The sequence below is a fragment of the Pelodiscus sinensis genome, chromosome 2 (genome assembly GCF_052426305.1).
Source record: "Pelodiscus sinensis isolate ZL-2025 chromosome 2, ASM5242630v1, whole genome shotgun sequence".
NCBI lineage: Eukaryota > Metazoa > Chordata > Testudines > Trionychidae > Pelodiscus > Pelodiscus sinensis.
The window spans coordinates 47352556-47372512 of record NC_143053.1 but is presented as its reverse complement, the minus strand read 5'-3'; the positions used below and the strand labels follow the sequence as shown (position 1 = coordinate 47372512).

The following is a 19957-nucleotide window of genomic DNA, read 5'->3' as shown; positions in this document are numbered from 1 at the left end:
AACATCACAATAAGTCAATCTAAGCTACATTCACTCCAGCTACATTGTTCAGATAGCTGAATCAAAACTTCACTATTTATTTAGTTCAAAGGAAGCCTACACTTTAAAATATATAAAGATAGCCTATAGTGGAGATATTGGAAGGCCTTACATAAAATGTTTCTCACAAAGTTTTGTCACGTGTCAATTCTGCATTTGAATGACTTCAGGACATTTCAATTCATAAAAGCTTTACCTTTGATACTAGCATGAACCACAGCAGAGTGAGAAATCAAGTTGAAAGCTTCATAACCTAGGTACGATACTGCTGAGAGGGCAATGCCTCTTCTGAAGAGAGTCAATTTTCCAAACACCTACAAAGAAAAATAAAGTAAGTTTATAATCTGCTATAAGATTTGATATACTCTCTGAAGCAGCAATTTCCCACCTTTGTGTTTACAAGAGGGGTTCAGAAGTTATAGAATAACAATGGGAACAGTTCTAAAGTTTTAACTTCAAGGTTTCATTTTTTTTAACTGTACAAACTAGAAACTGGGCTTTGGGAATGGATTCATTATAATACTTTAAAACAAGTACCTCGTATTATTAACATGAAGAATTACAAAACAAAAATGACTAGGTTTACTTGTGCAAAAAAAAATACAAGACAAAATAAGAAGCAAGAATATATAAGTTATTTGGGGAAAAGTAAATTTAGAATGTGCTCTGATAAGTAAGGAAAAGAGTCAAAAAGTGTCAAGAAGAGTCAGAAACTGTCATGTTTAAATGTCTTGATAAAGGCTGAGTAAATTATGAGTTTTTCTCCTTCGGCTTCAAGTGTAATTGGAAACTTTCTAGATAACCTAATACTTTCTGCCTGAAACCCTCAAACATAATTGGCTTGGAAGAATTAGATTTTTAGTGGTAAATGTCAGTCAACGTTGATTTCACTAAACACACACAAACAGAAAGAAAACAGATTTTCATCAGTAATAATGGAAATGTAATGGTCAAAGTAAGAAAAATGCAGTTTGAAAACCAAGTTTAATATAAGGATATGTTCTTCGCATATTTTGATATGTGATATTGACAACTTGTGTTGTAAAGGTTATAAAGCTTCCACTTTTCATATCACAATGTCAACTATCATTAATTATTGTTTGACCCCTACACAGTTTCCCAGTTGTAAAATTTTAAATTGATAATAGGAAAAAAAGGCTTAAATATTAGAAAAATATAAAAAATTAAATTCTTCGAGCTCAGATACAATGCATCTCTTCATCTCTTAGTGGATGTAATACTCAAACTGTATTATTTAAATATTATATAAAGATAGCTTATAGTGGAAATATTGGAAATTCTTACATAAAATGCTTCTTACAACGTTTTGGTACTATAAATAAGTACCAAATCTGCATTTGAATGACCACAGGATATTTGTAGATATGTTCTTATTTCAATTCAACAGTCTTTGCTAATTTTGTCATGCTGCCAAATCAAAAACCAGATTTACCAGACTTGTACTTGAGAATGTCATAGCTTGTGTGTTTTAAGTCATCAAGACCAGAAATACTGATTTAAGTGTTGAGAACTTGACATGCTATTTATGCTACAATGAACATGCATCAATCCAATGCCTAGCCCCCGTGGTCACCAACCAGTAGATCGCGATCTACCGGTAGATCTCGGAGGCTCTAAGAGTAGCTCTTGAGCCCTCTCTGAACTGCACACCTGCGCAATACATTTACATTAGATTTCCTCATTTGAGGAGCAGCTACTCACTGAGCAACAGCACAGGTGAGTAGCTGCAAGGAATGGTGGGAATTTTTTTTTAAAGTAGCAGTATAAGGATTGGGGATAGCAAGTAATGGAAAGGAGCATAGAGAGGGCGGGGCTTCAAGGAAGGGGCGGGGCGATAGATCTTGGCTTGGTCTGTCATTTAAAAAGTGATCTTGGGTGTAAAAAGGTTGGAGACCACTGGCCTAGCCCATACTACAGTTAGGCTGACATCCAAACAGGAACTTGCCTTGGCTGGGAGAGAGGTGCCAGCAAAGAGAGGTGCCTCTTCCACCAAGCCCATGTGGTACTGCGGGCAGAAAGCGCTGGGGAAGAAGCATGCCTTGCTTTGACCTCAATATCAAAATGTTTGTACCTAAATTTCACTTCTGCCAAAATAAGTGCCCCACTGTACTGACTTAATAATGCTATCTCCACAACTAAGTTCTCTCTGAGCTAAGTGCCCAACACAACAGTCTAATAAGCTCCACACAAATACTGAAGGCTGGGACAAGAAGAGATGCCTCTCTTCCAGTCCTGGGTTTATCATGCCTCTCCTCTGATCCCAACCCAGCGTAGCCTCAGCTAGAGTCAAGTGCCCCCTACCCAGGCTCCAACCCAATTCAAACTTGGACCTGCATTGGCCACAGCTCAGGTGGTATTGCAGAGAGAGCAAGTTCACAGAGGAATCCTCCATCCCCGTGGTAGGCCTAGGACAGCCTGCACTAGGGATGTTAAGTAGCGATTATTTTGCTAGTGGAGTAGTCGATGGAATTTCCATTGACTAATCATTAGGGAAAGGCTGACTTCCGGTTCTCAGCACAAGCCCCCACAATTCCCCCATTGCTGCTGCACACTTAAAGGGACAGAAAGGAGCCAGCATGCAAAGACTCTGGCTCAGTCTCTGGTCCCCCGCAGGGTCTCTCAACGACCCTACCCAGCGCTAGCACTTTGCATTCTGAAAGGTACAGAGTAACGGCAGCTGCTCCCACAGATGCAGAAAAGGACCTGGGGGTTACAGTGGATGAGAAGCTGGATATGAGTCAACAATGTGCCCTTGTAGCCAAGAAGGATAATAGCATATTAGGTTGCATTAAAAGGAGCATTGCCAGCAGATCCAGAGATGTCATCATTCCCCTTTATTCGACTCTGGTGAGGCTACATCTGGAGTACTGTGTCCAGTTCTGGGCCCCCCACTACAAAAAGGATGAGGACGCATTGGAGAGGGTCCAGCGGAGGGCAACCAAAATGATTAGGGGGCTGGAGCATATGACCTATGAGGAGCGGCTGAGGGAGCTGGGTCTGTTTAGTCTGCAGAAGTGAAGACTGAGGGGGGATTTGATAGCAGCCTTCAACTTCCTGAAGGGAGCTTCCAAAGAGGATGGAGAAAGGCTGTTCTCAGAGGTGACAGATGGCAGAACAAGAAGCAATGGTCTCAAGCTGCGGTGGGAGAGGTCCAGGTTGGATATTAGGAAAAACTATTTCACTAGGAGAGTGGTGAAGCACTGGAATGGGTTACCAAGGGTAGTGCAGTCTCCATCCCTAGAGGTGTTTAAGTCTCGGCTCGACAAAGCCCTGGCTGGGTTGATTTAGTTGGGATTGGTCTTGCCTAGAGTAGATGGCTGGACTTTGTGACCTTCTGAGGTCTTTTCCAGCTCTATGATTCTAGGTGTCTCAGCACAAGCCCCCCACCCCATTGCCATTCTTTATTTTTAAAGGGACCAAGCAGCAGCAGCTCATCCAGCATGTCTCTCTCACTTTAAGAGTTCAGTACGGCAATGGGAGAATGGGGGTGGGGAGGGCTTGTGCTGAGATCCAAAGGAAGAGGCGCCAGTGTTCAGGGCCTTTAAAAATGCAGACTGGCAGGGGTAGGGGGCGCTTATGCTGAGACACCCTTGGGACCAGCTGCCACTTCTCTGTCCCTTTCAAAATGCAGAGTGGCAGTGCGGGGGAGAGTTATCTTGAGACCAGGCAGGAGACCAGAGACTGAGCCAGCATCTTTGCGCACTGGCTCTTCTTTCCCTTTAAGAGCACAGAGTGGCAATGGGGGGTGGGGGGGTGTATGTGTGTAATTAAGAAGTTGATAGTGCTATCTGATAAGCTCCTGCTTATTGGATAGTCGACTATTTGTTCACATCCCTAACCTTTCATTCATGGTCCCACCCCAAAGCCCCCACACCTCAACACTCTGCCTCTTCCCACACTCTGAATGTTACACCTCACCTCCATATTTGTGCACATAACAAAATTAATTTCACATGGGAAAAATTAGAGGGAACACAACACCACAAATAACACAGAATCAAGGCCAATGTGGTTAACCCAACTGAGTGTCAGTGTAGCTGCTGTGTTACTTATGTCAATTGGCTTTCAGGAGCCATCTCACAATGTCCACATAGACAGCATAATCAATACAACCATAATTACTGTTGAGAATGCACTGTTAACTACATAAGCATAGCGTAGAGATGCATAAGGGATGTAGTTATGCAACCATTAAAAGATTACTTTTAAGGCCTAGGTCATGCAACCCTTAAAAGATTACTTTTGTAGATCATAAACCCAACTATTATAGAAGCCAGAATGTCATCTGTAGTTACGAACAATTTCTATTTATTTCTTCACGTTCTTTTCTATGTGGTTCATTATTTTAGCATTCAAGTGCGACACATGAAAAAACAAAACCTTAAACAGGGACACAGAAGCAGATTATATTTCCCAGCAGCCATGACACTAAAAATTCAGGCAGTAGCAAGGAGGGCATCAAAAGGACAATCATTGCCCAGCCACTGCGGGCCAGCAACCACGTGTTGCACTGGACAGGCAATTCAGAACGTGTTTGGCCGGTGTCAACAGAAGACATATGACTGCTCTAGAAGGGTGAGTCTAGACTACATTTTTTTTTCCATAAAAAAACCTGGCCTTTTTTCAAAAAAACTTCTCCTACATCTAGACTGCTGCCACGTTCTTTCGAAAGTAAATTGAAAGTACACGGCAGCTTTTTCGACCGCAAAAAACCTCATTTTACGAGGAAGAATGTCTTTTTTCGAAAGTGCTCTTTTGAAAAAAGGCACTATGGCTGTGTCTAGACTGCAGGGTTTTTTCGAAATTAAATCGAAAGAACACGGCTTTTCTTTCGACAGCGGTACTCCTCATTTCACGAGGAATAACGCCTTTTTTCGAAAGTGCTCTTTCGAAAAAAAAAGGCGCTATGTAATGCAAACTGTGCTTTTTCGAAAGAGAGCATCCAGACTGTCTGGGTACTCTTTCAAAAAAACAGCTTGCTTTTTCGAAAGTACTGGTTGCAGTCTAGACGCACTTTTTCTAAAGAGGCTTTTTCGAAAGTATCTTTCGAAAAAGCCTCTTTTGAAAGAGGCTTGCAGTCTAGACGTAGCCTCTGTAATGCAAACTGCTTTTTTGAAAGAGAGCATCCAGACTGCCTGGGTGCTCTCTTTCAAAAAAATGGCTTGCTTTTTCAAAAGTACTGGTTACAGTCTAAACAAAATACAGGACTATGTAGCACTTTAAAGACTAACAAGATGGTTTATTAGATGATGAGCTTTCATGGGCCAGACCCACTTCCTCAGATCAAATACTGTCTACTATTTTCTTCCACTATTTGATCTGAGGAAGTGGCTCTGGCCCACGAAATCTCATCATCTAATAAACCATCTTGTTAGTCTTTAAAGTGCTACATAGTCCTGTATTTTGTTTCAGCTACACCAGACTAACACAGCTACATTTCTATCACTGGTTACAGTCTAGATACTCTTTTTGGAAAGAGGCTTTCCAAAAGTACCTTCTCTCGAAAGAGGCTTGAAGTCTAGATGTAGCCAAAGTGGGTCACTTCAGGCACTGCTTTAGCAATGCGCACCGCAGACCGCCCCGTGCTGTGGTTTGGGCTAATGTGCTGCTATTAAGGGCAGCATCTGCGCAATAAATGAGCCGGGCATGTTGCCGTGCTATACAGAGTAAGCCGTGTTTGAGGAAGGGGATATCTACAGCAAGTTAGCGGTGGCAGTTCTGCCCGGCATCCTGCGTGTATGAGACGGAGGGCGAGGCCAGAGTGCGCCTGTCCCCGCGGCCGGCAGGTTTCCAGGGGGGGAGGCGCGCGCTGCTCCCGCAGGGGACGGACGGGGCGGTGGGGGGAAGGAGGCTTCGATCGCAGGGGGAAGGGCCCCACGGGGCAATCTCCGCTGCGGTAGGTTCGGCCTCTCTCCGAGCAGGCTTGAGGGCGCTGGCCTGTCCCGGCGGGGGAAGGGGCGAGGGCTCCCGCGCGGGGCTCAGTCTCCGCCTGCCCCCCACCTGCGCCTGCCGCCACCAGCCGCGTCGCACGCCTCGAGCCTCGGACAAGAGTCGCTTCCCCGCCCAGGCGCCGCCTCTGCGCAAACACCTCGGGAAAATCCCCACTGCCGCCATGATGCGCCACCCCACACGTAGCCCGACCCACCCGCATCCTGGGGAGCCCAATTAGAGCAGCCGACCGGAAACGGTCCGTCGGCAACAATGTCCGGGCCTTACGGACGCAGAATGAGGCCCGTGCCTGGCAGTGTCCGAGGGCGACATATCACCTCGCTCTTTCCGTTCCGCCTGCCGAGTTCCCTTCCGCCCCGCCTGAGAGGAAATGCGGTTGGCTGCGGGGCTACAGAAGGGTCCCGGAGGGGAGTGAAAGGGTCGGGGATTGGCACCACGTGGTCCGACGAAACGAACGCCCTGCTTCACTAACGTAAACGGCTGCCAGCTGGGACGCTTGGCGCGTGCGCCGTGAAGGGACGGAGTGGTGGGCGGGGCGTAGGGCTGGGCGGGGCGCCTGAGGGCCCGTGTGGTTGTTCTTTGCTCCCAGGCTCCTACTGCTCCCTTCCTGCTCCCGGGGCTTGGCGCCGGAGCGCCCGCAGGTGAGGGAGGCGAGAGCGAGGGGCCCGATGCTCTGGCGGCGCAAGAGGGGCGCAGTGGCCGGGCCGGGCGCATGTGGGACGCTGGGGCTGCGGCTCTGAGGCGGGGCCCGGGAGTGGCTGGGCGGCGCTAGAGCGGGCGGTTGCGGGGCGGGGCCGTTGGAGAGCGGGGACACGGGTGTAGTTAGGAATTAAGGGGGACCTGCCCGCTGCGAACCCCTCTGCTGCATCGGCACCCACCTGTGTGAAGCGCGGACTTAGCGCCCTGCCTGGCGGCTCCGTGGCGCCCCCGGGATAGCATAGGCCAAGCCTTTGCAGGCCCTAGCTCAGGGGTCAGCAACCTTCGAGGAGTGGCGCACCGGGATTTCACTTACCGTACATACTCGAGTATAAGTCGACCCTAAGTCGACCCGAATATAAGCCGAGGCACCTAATTTTACCCCAAAAAACTGGGAAAAAGTATTGACCCGAGTATAAGCCTAGGGTAGGAAATAAGGCAGCCTAGGGTAGGAAATGAGTCGGGGCGAAAGCTGCTCCGGTGCCCCTGGTCTGCTGGAGACCATCTCCAGCAGACCAGGGGCACCGGGCGGGTTCCCGCGCTTCTGAGGCTTTGCCAGAGCAAAGCCTCAGAGGCGCGGGGAAGCGCCGCTGCTGCCGCTTCAATCTGGGTGCCTGTGGTCTGCTGGGGACCGTCCCCAGCAGACCACTGGCTCCCGGACTGAAGCCGCAGCCGCGGGGGGGTGGGGGAGGGTCCCGCGCCTCTGCGGCTTTGCCCGCCTCAGTTCGAGATGCTGACTCGAGTATAAGCCGAGGGGGGCATTTTTCAGCACAAAAACTGTGCTGAAAAACTCGGCTTATACTCGAGTATATACGGTATTCACTTACCAGTCTGCGTGCCCTTGGTACTTTGTAAAGTCAATAATAGTTCTACAAGAGCAACGAGAACTCCCGTGGCACCTTATAGACTAACAGATTTACTGGAGCATAAGCTTTTGTGGGCAAACCTACTTATCAGAAAAAGCGACGAGGAGTCCTGTGGCACCTTATAGACTAACTGAAGTGTAGGAGCATAAGCTTTCGTGGGCAAAGACCCACTTCGTCAGATGCATCTGACGAAGTGGGTCTTTGCCCACGAAAGCTTATGCTCCTACACTTCATTTAGTCTATAAGGTGCCACAGGACTCCTCGTCGCTTTTGCAGATTCAGACTAACACGGCTACCCCTCTGCTACTTATCAGATGCATTTGACGAAGTGGGTCTTTGCCCACGAAAGCTTATGCTCCAGTAAATCTGTTAGTCTATAAGGTGCCACAGGACCGCTTGTTGTTTTTGCAGATTCAGACTAATACAGCTACCCCCTCTGATAATAATTGTTCTTCTACAGCAGCTTCATTAATAAAGAAAAAAAGAGATGCAGATCTTGCCATATTAGTAACACAGGATTTAAGATCAGAGTTTTAGAGATCTGCAGCAGTTCAGAAAGCATTCTGGTAAAACAATCTTTTTTTCTTTCTTTCTTTGGAATATACAGGCTTAATTCTTGGCTTCATCACAGACTTCTTGAGTTAGCTCAGGTAAGCCCCCAAAGGTACATATACACTTCAGCTGGAGGTGTAAATTACAGCTCTAGGAGACATACACACACTGCCTGTAGCTGAGGGTAGGTCTGCAGTGCAATTAATAACTTGCTGATGTAAGGTATGGAGCATACACAGCTAGCACTAAGGGGAGCTGAAGATGCACTTGAGTGTACATTTTAAAGTTTTTTTTTTCTTTTAGGACACAGGAAAGTACTTTTTTCTAAAACTTTCTCATTGCAAACTGTTGACATTCATCTGAAAGTGGATTGTGCCCATGAAATCTCATTATATAATCTACATGTTTTGTTAGTCTTTAAATTGCTGCTACACTATTCATTGTCAAAAATGGTGCCTCTTGCGTAAAAATGTCATGCCTTTTTACTGACTTTTATAAGTAGTTAGCACCAGTTTTTGGAGGAGCTTTTTGTAAAGGAAAAATGTCACTAACTTCTTGGGAGGAGGAGGGGCAAGTAGAAAAGATGTAGGACATTTTGAAAAAGGGGGGGAAAAATAAAATAGGTCCATTTGGCACACTTTGAAATGAAAACCAATTCATAAGTTAATACTTTGTGCTCTCTATGAAAATAGGTCATCATATTTCATCCAGTTCTGGTAATACAGGAAAAAATCATGAGTTACGCTTTTGTTGACAATTCCCATCAGAGCCTTTGGCTTTGTTTTTTAGAATTAGACCCAGATATAGAGAGGTATTTGGGTGCCTGAGAGAGCAGATACATGTCTAACCTGCTTTGCACTTCAGAAAACTCCAGATGTCTAATTCCCATTAAGCGTCAAATGAAAATAAATGTAATTCCCCTTAGGCATGTATCTGTCTCCTTAGGTGCTTCAGAGAGGTAGCAGAGCTAGTCTGTAACAGGAAAAATATAAAAAACAACAAATAGTCTGGCAACACTGTAAAGACTAACAAAACATGTAGATGGTGGTATCATCTTTTCTGGGCAAAACCCAGTTCTTCAGATGAGGAAGTGTGTTTTCTCCAGGAAAGCTCATGATACCATACATGTTTTGTTAGTCTTTGAAGTGCTACTAGACTATTTGTTGTTTTTTAAGTTTTTCCTGTCTCTTTAGTTTTTTATGCAGCACTGGTAGGTAAATGCTATCGTTGCTTCACGGTTGAGGAAACCGAGTCACAGACGTTAAGTGATTTGCAAAGATCATCTCTTGACTGACAGGGAAGGTGACAGTAAAGCTTAGGAGTGATGGCTCTCTTGTAACCACTACCCAGAAGTGTCCATTGGATGGTTTGGGGCAGTCACATGGAGGCTGTGGCTTTGGGGAGCCCTGCACTCCAGGAGGACACGGTCCGGGAGGAGCAGGGGCAGCAGCATCACAGCTGCTTCTCCCTCCTTCTGTGGATGCATAGCATGGAGGACATGGGGCTGGTAACAGCACCACTGCCCCCTCTCCGCCTTACTGGTGTTACTCAGGAGGGAAAGGGTTGGAGGTTTTAGGAAAGGGGTGGAATAAGGGTGGGAGTGGAGGGGTTGGAGTTTGGGGAAAGGAGTGGAGTGGGGGCAGGAAGAGGCAGGGCAAGGGTGAAGCCTGAGGTAGATATCCTGGGCCCCACATCCCCTAGGGATGGCCCTGGCACTGCTTCATGTTCTGATTTGAAAGAATAAGATTATTCTAGGGGTCTTTAACTTTTTTTTTTTTTGCAGACCCTTAAAATATTTCTCATAGAGGTGTGAACCCCTCTAAATATCTTAGATTGTCTGCAGACCCTAGCTTGAAAACCATGGTTCTGTGGTAATGACAGCCTTAGCTTTAGTGTAGACCATAGATTCAGAACTACTAAATTAGTTTACCAATTTGTATTGTGAAATATGGACCAAGGTTTTTAACCAGCTTTCTGTTTTAAGGAACTTCCTAGTTGTGAAAATGTGAAGGACAAACTTGTGTGAACATTTATAAGATGGGTACCAAGTACCATTGTAAAATGCTTTGGGATAACATCCAAGGTATTACCAAGCCAATAATTCATGCTATGTTTGTTCCTTGGGTAGTTGCTTAAAACAGGTTTCACAACTTAAATTTGCAAGAATTAGCCACTGTATACATGTAACGCTTTTCCTCTAATGTGTTCATTCATAATGGTCATGGTACAGCTGATTGAAGAACAACGAAGTACCTTGTGATAACTTCCTTGAAAAATTGTATTTCTTTTTGCTAGGAAAAAAAAGCCTTAAAATTTGGCATCTTTTGTTTTTGTATGGTTTATTTTTTAAACCAACTTCATATCTTGGTGGTACGTAAGGCAGAACTTTCTGCAACTTGATATGTGCTGCTTAACAGTGTTTGTTAGTAATTCTGGGCAAATTGGCCTGCTGTTCCTACGAAGAATGGCATTAGTAATGCCTGGAGCAATGTATTTCAGGATACACAAATCTTACAGCATGACTAAGATGTAGATATACTGTCTGGTGGGTCTATCCACATACTAAGATAATCATCATGATCTTATTCCGGGAAGGTTCCTTACTCTAGGAACCATGTGGTATCCTACATCAGGGCATTTTAATCTTTTTCTTTCAGACATTTCTGCCCCTCTCCCCCAACATGTTATAAGTACTCCATGGCCCAGTGTGCCGCAACAACTGTTTCTCTGTGCGTAAAAGCCAGGGCCAACATTATGGATATCAGACAGAATAATTGCCCTAGGCGCCACATTACAGAAGGTACCACAAAGCTAATTTACAGATTTGGCGAAGTGCCCTAGGCTGCAGTTCTATTCGGTGGGGCTTCAGCCTTCTGCCCTGGGTTCTAGTAAATCTATTGCCACCATGTTTGGCAGACCACCTGGAACTGCTTGCATCCCCCCAGAGTGTCCAAAAACCCTAGTTCAGAATCACTGTCCGACACTGATGGAAAGGGTGATACGTGGCTAATAACCATGACAGCTAGCCACACATTACCCCCTTGTACAGGGTGAAAAAATCAGTAATTTTTAAAGAAAAGTTAAAATTCAGTTCATTTCAATTAAGTTCAGTTTATTTAAAAAATAAACCTGTTTAAAATTCAATTTGAAATTAATAACTTGTGTTAATGCTTATGCTTGTACAGGCAGTCCCCGGGTTACGTACAAGATAGGGACTGTAGGTTTGTTCTTAAGTTGAATCTATATGTAAGTCAGAACTGGCATCCAGATTCAGCCGCTGCTGAAACTGATCAGTTTCAACAGCGGCTGAATCTGGACACCAGTTCCAACTTACATACAGATTCAACTTAAGAACCCCAGGCGTCCCCAAGTCAGCTGCTGCTGAAACTGATCAGCAGCTGATTCCAGGAAGCCCAGAGCAGAGCAACTCTGCCTCGGGCTTCCTGTAGTCAGCCGCTGGTCAGTTTCAGCAGCGGCTGACTTGGGGACGCCTGGGGCAGAGCAGCTCGGGTGCTGCTGGGTTGGTCCAGTAGCACAGCCGCTCCTCGGCGCTACTGGACCAACCCAGCAGCACCCCAGCTGCTCTGCCCCAGGCGTCCTGATTCAGCCGCTGCTCCAGTCCTCCGGGGTGAGAAAATCCCCGTTCGTAACTGCGGATCCAACATAAGTTGGATCCGCGTAACGCGGGGACTGCCTGTAATCAGGATTTATATTCTGCAGCAGCTATCTGGAGCCTAACTGATGAATATTTTCAACTCCCCTACTGTCTTGATTGCATGTTGCAGGGATAGGGGAAGGGTGTTCCAGGAAACACTCACAATACCTGCTTATAATCTAATAAAAATATTTAAATTAAACCAAAAAAGCATTAAGTGTATGTTTGCTGCTATGTTTTAAGGAAAGTCACACCTCAGATCAGGTGACAGTCACTGGCTAAGCACCTGGAACCAGAATTTGTTGAAATGCTAAATTAGCTTTTGCCAGCAGTAGCTTCTAGTTCAGGTGTAGATTGATTTTCTTTTTTAACTTTAGTTTATTAATCTAGTTCATTTCAATGTTCAGGTCATATTTAAATCGAAGGTTAGAAAAAAGATGGAAAACTTGTTTTCCTCTTCCAATCTATGAATGAAAACCAAATTTGAGAGGATCAGATTTAGAAGTTCTGAAACCTTGAAAGACGCAGTTCTCAGAAGTAGTCAGTTAAGTTCACCAACCAAAGATAATTTTCTTGTTTAATATCAATCAGTTAGTTTTAAATACAAAATGTGTTTTGCCAAGATTTTGATAAACTTTTTTCATGCATTTCTAGAACATTTCAGATATTTAAAAACTAAATACAACTATTTAAGCTTGTGTTGTAAACCTGTTTTGGGTTGTGGACCACTGACTCACAGTAAAATCAGTTTGGCGGAGTGCAGCAGGTGCTGGAGTCCAACATGGGCTCCCCAATTCTGGGGGGAAGAAGCCCTGGGTGCCAAATTCAGGCAAGCTGTGGACTGCATCTTACCCCTGGGTCTAAGATTCTCCAACCCTGATTCAAGTGCTTGCTGTTTGTCCATTTTTTATTGAATTTGATTTTTCCATCTAAACAATTTGACACAAATTATAAGTAAAATCTATTTATTTATTAACTAAGAGTTATTGCAGAGCTGTAGTGGAAGTAGCTCACGGTAGCTGGTGCGAGCCACGTCTAAGCCAGGCTGCTTGCCTGCCAGCTCCTGAAATACTCTTAGTGCAGAGCCGCAGTGGGGGTAGTTGCCAGGGCCTGGCATGAGCCAGGCTGAGTGCTTGCAGTGCTAATCCTTATCAATTAATCGTGTAGTTGACAAAATTGTTGTTAACTACATGATTAACAAATTACATGCTTCTTAATATCCCTAGTAAATACTTTTAAAAAAATTACTCTCATAAACAAATTCCCACCAATGGGTATGAGACTACTTAGCACTCAGGTGTGTAGGCATAATAATTGATGTAGTGATGCTGGTTCTTGGTGCTTTATGAACAAAGGTGATCCTTGCTCCCCAAATATTAGAGTTAGACAAATATCAGAAATATTAGAAAAATGTAATACCAGTAGTTTAGATTTCCCACACGTTTGTTAGTTCCAGGTTTTTTACAACCGTTTACAAAAAAAATGAAGATGGGCAATTTTACATGCCTTGGAAATACCATCAGCCAAGATGGTGCTAATTCACAGGAACAATTGAGAAGTCAAATGCTGCATTTGGAAGACTCAAACAGCTGGCAATTCAGAAACTGAACATATACAAAGCAATTGTTGTTGCCAGTACAAGGTATAGCAACGAGACATTGCAACTTACCAAGAATGAGAAACAAAAGCTGGATGCATTATCAATCTGCTTACAAGGTAACCAGTTAGCTAGTCCTGCCTGCAGCCCCCTGTCCATGACACTGGTGGGCCCAATTGGCTGGACCGCAGCTGTGGCGAGTGGGGACCGGAGCATCCCCTGCTCCCCGTGGCCATGGCGGGGCCAAAGCTGGAGCAGTCCCCACTGGCTTCAGCAGAGCCAAGGCCGAAGGAGCCTGTGATGTCTGTGGCACTGGAGCCAGAGCAGCCCCTGTGGCCAGTGGGTAATCAGTTAAACAAATCATTTAACCACTTAACTATTGTAGGTGGTTCTTATATCCCTAATTTCATCACAAATGTCTGAGAAGAATATTGGGACTAGCAGAGATACGAAGACAAATGAAGCTAGAAAAATTACCGGACAAGGAACCCCTTCACAAATATTCTACCTAAGATAACATCAATGACTGGGGTGTATACTGAGAATGGAAAAAGAATACTAACCAAATAGCATCCTTGAGTGGAAACCAGAATATGCAAAAAGGAAGAGAGCAAAGACCATGATTAACATTCAAAACTGTTAATTTCCATGACATGAGCAATTCAACATGAAATGGAGTGATTAGGGGAGAGAGGCTGCTCACAGACAAGGATGGTAAATGTGGGGTGCCCAGTGTACAACAAAGCATGAGATGGACTAAGGTAGTAATATCCAAATTCAACATGGATGACATTCCACCTAGCCACAAGTGCAAGTTTAGTTTTAATGAGGGAAAGCTCCCACATCCACTTCCAAATGTATTAATATTAATTAGTTCAGAACATGTGATCACTTGCATTTTATTCCTGAATGGCAGATAAAAGCAAGTTCTAACTAGAAAGTATTCTTTCTCCCACTTTACATTAATCATACAGTCAGTAGTTTGCGGTATTTTTGTAGATGTTATATAAATAAAAAGCATGGCTAGGGCATTCTTCATGTTGCTTAACTTAACTCTTTTTTTCGAAAGCTTCAGAGGGGTAGCCGAGTTTGTTGTTTTTTAAGTTTTTCCTGTTACAGACTAATAGTCTAGTACAGTGGTCCCTAATGCGGTGCCCGCGGGTGCCCGCCAGGCCATTTCTGTGCACACACCTAGTGATCGGGGGCCGACCCTGCCCCCAGTCGCGTGGCGCCTGGGCGGTGCCGGCACCTGGGCGCACAGTGTATGGATGGCCCCGCCTCCGAGTGCATGGCGCAAGGGCTGTGCCGGCCCCGGGCGTGTGGCACAGGGGCATCCCCGCCCCGGGCATGTGGCGCAGGAGCGGCGCTGGCCCCGGGCTTGCAGCAGCCCCGAAAGGTTGGGGACCACTGGTCTAGTAGCACCTTAAAGACTAACAAATCATGTAGATGGTACTATGAGCTTTTATGGGCAAAACTCACTACTTCAGATGAAGAAGTGAGTTTTGCCCATGAAAGCTCATGATACCATCTTCATGTTTTGTTAGTCTTTAAGGTGCTACTTGACTATTAGTTGTGTGTTAAGTTTTTCCTTTTTTTCTAAAGCAATTGACATGAAAAGATATTCAGGTAAAATTTAGATGGATCTTATTCTGATAAACAGTAATCAGATAAGCAAAAATATGTTTAGCAAATGTTCATTTTTGTTGTATATTTTAGGAGATTTTAGAGATTACATGTATAAATTCAGGAGAGTGCTATATCTTAGTATTCTTCATCCCTAAGAAAAACAATAGTTAATTTTTAAAAGTTCTGTAATTAAGTACAATGGCTCTCATCCATGTTTATAGAAAATGGATCACCTCAATTTAGCTATTCATTAAGCAATGCTGAGGAGAACTGAGGTGTAGTGCATCAAAGGGTCTGGTAAGGACCTGTGTTGCGAACAGGAGCAGCTAACAGAGTTTGGAGAGAGAGTTCTCCAGGTAAAAAAGGAGTAAATACGGGACCCTTGTGGTAAGTGGCTGCCTGTAGTGTGTGTGTGGGGGGGGAGAGTTACTTGCTGTGTGCTGAGCTTGTGTTTGTCTGGTTGGTTGGTTGGTTAGTTTGAAGGAGCTTCTAAAAGGTTTGAAATCTAGAACCCTGTTAATGGGCTGAGCCTCAGTTTGAGGGAGAGAGCCTTTGACAAGGTCTCTCACCAAAGGCTATTGTGTAAATTACATTGCCATGGGATAAGAGGGAAGGTCCTTTCATGGATTGAGAACTGGTTAAAAGACAGGAAACAAAGGGTAGGAATAAATGGTAAATTTTCAGAATGGAGAGGGGTAACTAGTGGTGTCCCCCAAGGGTCAGTCCTGGGACCAATCCTGTTCAACTTATTCATAAATGATCTGGAGAAAGGGGTAAGCAGTGAGGTGGTAACGTTTGCGGATGATACCAAACTGTTTGGGATAGTCAAGACAGAAGCAGACTGTGAGGGACTCCAAAAAGATCTCACCAAACTGAGTGATTGGGCAACAAAATGGCAAATGAAATTGAATGTGGATAAGTGTAAAGTAATGCATGTAGGGAAAAATAACTCCAACTATACGTACAGTATGATGGGGGCTAATTTGGCTACGACAAATCAGGAAAGAGATCTTGGAGTTATCGTGGATAGTTCTCTGAAAACTTCCACACAGTGTGCTGCAGTGGTCAAAAAGACAAATAGGATGCTAGGAATAATTAAGAAAGGGACAGAAAATAAGACCCAGAATATCTTACTGCCCCTGTATAAAACTATGGTACGCCCACATCTTGAATACTGTGTACAGATGTGGTCTCCTCACCTCAAAAAAGATATTTTGGCCTTGGAGAGGGTTCAGAAAAGGGCAACTAAAATGATTAGGGGTCCCATATAAGGAGAGGTTAAAGAGACTGGGACTTTTCAGTTTAGAAAAGAGGAGACTAAGGGGGGATATGATAGAGGTATATAAAATCATGAGTGGTGTGGAGAGGGCGGATAAAGAAAAGTTATTTATTAGTTCCCTAAATAGAAGAACTAGAGGACACCAAATGAAATTAATGCGTAGCAGGTTTAAAACTAATAAAAGAAAGTTCTTCACACAGCGTGTAGTCAACCTATGGAACTCCTTGCCAGAGGAGGCTGTGAAGGCTAGGACTATAATAGAGTTTAAAGAGAAGCTAGATAATTTCATGGAGGTTAGGTCCATAAAAGGCTATTAGCCAGGGGATAAAATGGTGTCCTTGGCCTCTGTTTTGTCAGAGGCTGGAGAGGGATGGCAGGAGACAAATCACTTGATCATTGTCTTTGGTCCACCCTGATGGCACCTGGTGTTGGCCACTATTGGCAGACAGGCTACTGAGGTAGATGGACCTTTGGTCTGACCCAGTACAGCCGTTCTTATGTTATGTTCTTATGTAAAGTTGTTCCCCTGTTACTGGTAAAATAATTCAGGGCAGCTTTTTATGCATGTATTTATGGCTCATTAATAGCCAAACCTGTTACACAGGTTATCTCAACAGTATTTTAAGGAATTGTTTGAGCTGCAGAAATACAATGGTATTCATAATAGAAAACAGCCTAATATACATGGATAATTTACTTGGTATGCTGTCCTTGGTTGTCCATTTGTATTAGTTAGACAATATCAGATCTGTTTAAGGAACCTCACCTTTCCTCCCTTCAGAGTATAGTGAGAAATAAGATGTGTACTGCTGTTACTTACACAAGTGCAATTCCACTAATTCAGTCAACAGTACAGGTCTCTAATGCACAAATCTTTAAACAGACAAGGATATACCCTCAGGCGTTTGGCCATGACCAAATTATATGTGTGGTTCTGGCTGAAAGTGGTTAGGAAATGTAATTTATAGCCTCAGCTAGCATTTGGATTGCAATTATTAGTTATACAATTTGTCAGCATTGCAGCATAAAACTATGAAGGAGATTTAACTGCTATTTTGCATGCAGCGTAGTAGAGTCTGAGGATGAAGTGGCAACATTCTGATGATTAAAGGTTGGTACTTGGTGAACTGATTTAAGAACATTTCATATCCAAATGAAATAACAAAATTTAGTCCATTATGATCAGAAAGTATCAGCATTCTACTTTGATTATTTTTGGTCCTTCTGATGTAGAGTTTATGCATATTAACTCATTAAATGGGGGAAAAAACATCATTTGCATCCGCTATTAGAATGTAGCAGGCACATATAATCTTGCAGCTCACTGAGATGAAGATGGGCCATTCATGTGGCCCACTCACTAGCCTAGGTTGCCCATCATGGAAGTAGACCCTTTACCAAGTCTGTCTCCCACATCAGTAACTTTAGCTGCTCAAAATTTCTTTGCCCTTATCTTAGAGTCTCATTGGATTACCAGGTGTCTGGTTTTCAACTACAACTCCCAGTCAGAAAGGGACCCTGGTGACTCAGTGCTGATCAAGCCATTTAAAAATAAAGCCTGCATGAGAATAACTGGCTCCACTCAGCTTTTGTAAGCAGCTCTTAGGCACAGAGGCATTCTTGTGGGCTCTACACCAGGAGTGGGCAAAATGGCTTCCACGGGCCATATCCAGTCCACCACGTGAGTTGATCCAGCCTGCGAAGATGCTGCCACTCCCCCAGGCCAATCAGGGCCTGGGGGTGGGGGGAGCACATGAAGTCTCCATCTGCCCTGCCCCCACCCTGCAAGGAGTATACAGCGCTTAGAAGCACCATGCACCCCTGGCAGAGTGGGAGGAGACTGTGCGCTCCCCCTGACCCCAAATCCTGATTTTAAACAGCAAAACTTCCTTGCAGGACCAGGGCAGGAGTGGGAGGAGGCTTAGTGTGCTCCACCCCACCCCCAAGCCAGTTAGGGATAAAGGTGGGGAAAGTGCATGAAGTCTCCTCCTGCCCTGCAAGGGGCTCAACACTTAGTCAACTGCCAGCTGCTGCTCAGCTGGTGGTAGATTTTAATCACTGTGTTCCCCTGCAGGGCTTGACAGGGAGCAGGAGACTTCATGTGCTCCTTCTCCCCGGGCCCTGATTGACCTGGGGGTAGCAGGAGGGAGCTCAAAAAGTCTCCTCCCACCACCAGGGGCATGGGTACTTAGAGGGAACCACCAGCTGTTCTGAACTGCTGGCAGTTCTCTGGGGGCAAAGATTTTGTACACTCTCCCACCCCCAGACTGATCAGGGTCTGTGGAAGGGAAAGCATGGAAGTGTATTGGCCCCACCCCTCCCAGGGCGGCCCGCCAGGCAAAAATTATTGCGCACCCTACTGTACACACTACCTTTGACCTGAGCCACTGGAGGTAAATGCTAACCAGTGCTCTCTTAGTAGGGGGTGAAATTTTTTGTCAGCAAAAGTGCTTAAAAATCAGTGCTAGCCTACGCTTTATTTTTGAAAGAGGATATGCAAATTCAGCATGTCTTTCGAAAGTGAAAGTAGTCTGGACACGGGGGAGGGAGGGTTCGGGGGAAAAAACTGTTTCAAAGACACTCATAAATCTCATTTGTTAAGGAAGAGCGTTCTTTTTTCAAAAAGGGGGAGAGGGGTCTGAAAAAAACCACGGAATTCGCATATCCTCTTTCGAAAATAAAGCGTAGTTTAGATGTATCCTGAGTGAAGGACTTGCATTTAGATATTCACATTTTTTTCCCCATACATCTATAACTCTTCAGCTTTCTATAACCGGGGCGAGGGGGGGGTATACATAAGCTAAGTACAGTAGACTTCCGATAATCCGGAACCTATGGGACCTAGGTGGTGCCGGATTATCAAATATGCTGGACTATCAGGAGGTACTATTAGCTGGTTATATATATATGCTGTATACATTATATACTGTATATAAAGTGTTCCTAACCCTTTTTATTGTACATACTGTATACAGTATACTGTAATGTTTTAGTTTTTTAAAGCCTTTTTTACCCTTTTTGCTCAGTTCAGCTGCTGCTGCTGGTACCTTGTGACTCATTTTTTGCCGAACCTCACTCATTAGGCTCTTGCCATTTTGATGCCGGACTATCAGGAGTGCCGGACTATTGGAGTTTTACTGTAGTTCCTATGCAAAGCCTGTGTGGTCCTTGCTTTTACTGCCAAGTGGTCCCTAAAGAATTAAACTAGAAACTAGAGTACCCATGAGAACAGATTATTTAGAAGAGCATGCATAGGCTCCTGAAGGAATTTGGTGGATTCAGCACACAGCTAAGAGCAGTTTGACTGCAGCTTGCCACTTCTCAAGGAGTTGTGACAGATGAGACTGCTTGAAGGGCAGAACGAGAAATACTGTACTCTGCTCACATCCAGTTGGTTTGGAAGCACATGGGATCCAGAATCAGCAGACTTGTGACTATCCAAGTGGGGATTCAGCCAGGGATCTAACACAGGTATTACCAAAGCTAAGATGCAGTAAATATTAAACTAAAAATAGAACATTATTAGCTGTCATGGAGTAGGAGCTAGAACTGTTCTCTAGGAGCCAGATGGACTTAAACTGCTTGCACAGCACTTTCTCACTAGTGACCTTCCTTTTGGGTTCAAGGAAAAAAGTCCCTGGGATGCCCAAGAATGATGTCCAAGAATGTTTGCAGTA

General features: G+C 44.6%; 2 protein-coding genes across 8 annotated transcripts in view; one reads left to right on the top strand and one right to left on the bottom strand.

Moving 5' to 3' along the window:
* The window catches only part of RMDN1 (regulator of microtubule dynamics 1), a 41088-nt gene extending 34759 nt beyond the window's left edge, over positions 1-6329 (bottom strand). For 2 of the 3 annotated variants that reach the window (XM_075920437.2, XM_075920439.2), the window contains exons 1-2: positions 6061-6191; positions 236-353 (exon numbers count right to left, since the gene is read on the bottom strand). In XM_075920437.2, coding sequence (XP_075776552.1) covers positions 236-353; positions 6061-6174 — 232 coding nt within the window. In that variant the 5' untranslated portion in view covers positions 6175-6191. The other variant, XM_075920438.2, reaches the window with a different exon arrangement.
* A 19-nt stretch (positions 6330-6348) lies between these two features.
* CPNE3 (copine 3) overlaps positions 6349-19957 on the top strand; it is a 55865-nt gene continuing 42256 nt past the window's right edge. The window contains exons 1-2 of one of the 5 annotated variants that reach the window (XM_075920434.2): positions 6349-6481; positions 8179-8221. The gene's annotated coding sequence lies outside the window, so the exon portion shown is untranslated. The other 4 variants (XM_075920435.2, XM_075920436.2, XM_075920433.2 and 1 more) reach the window with 4 other exon arrangements.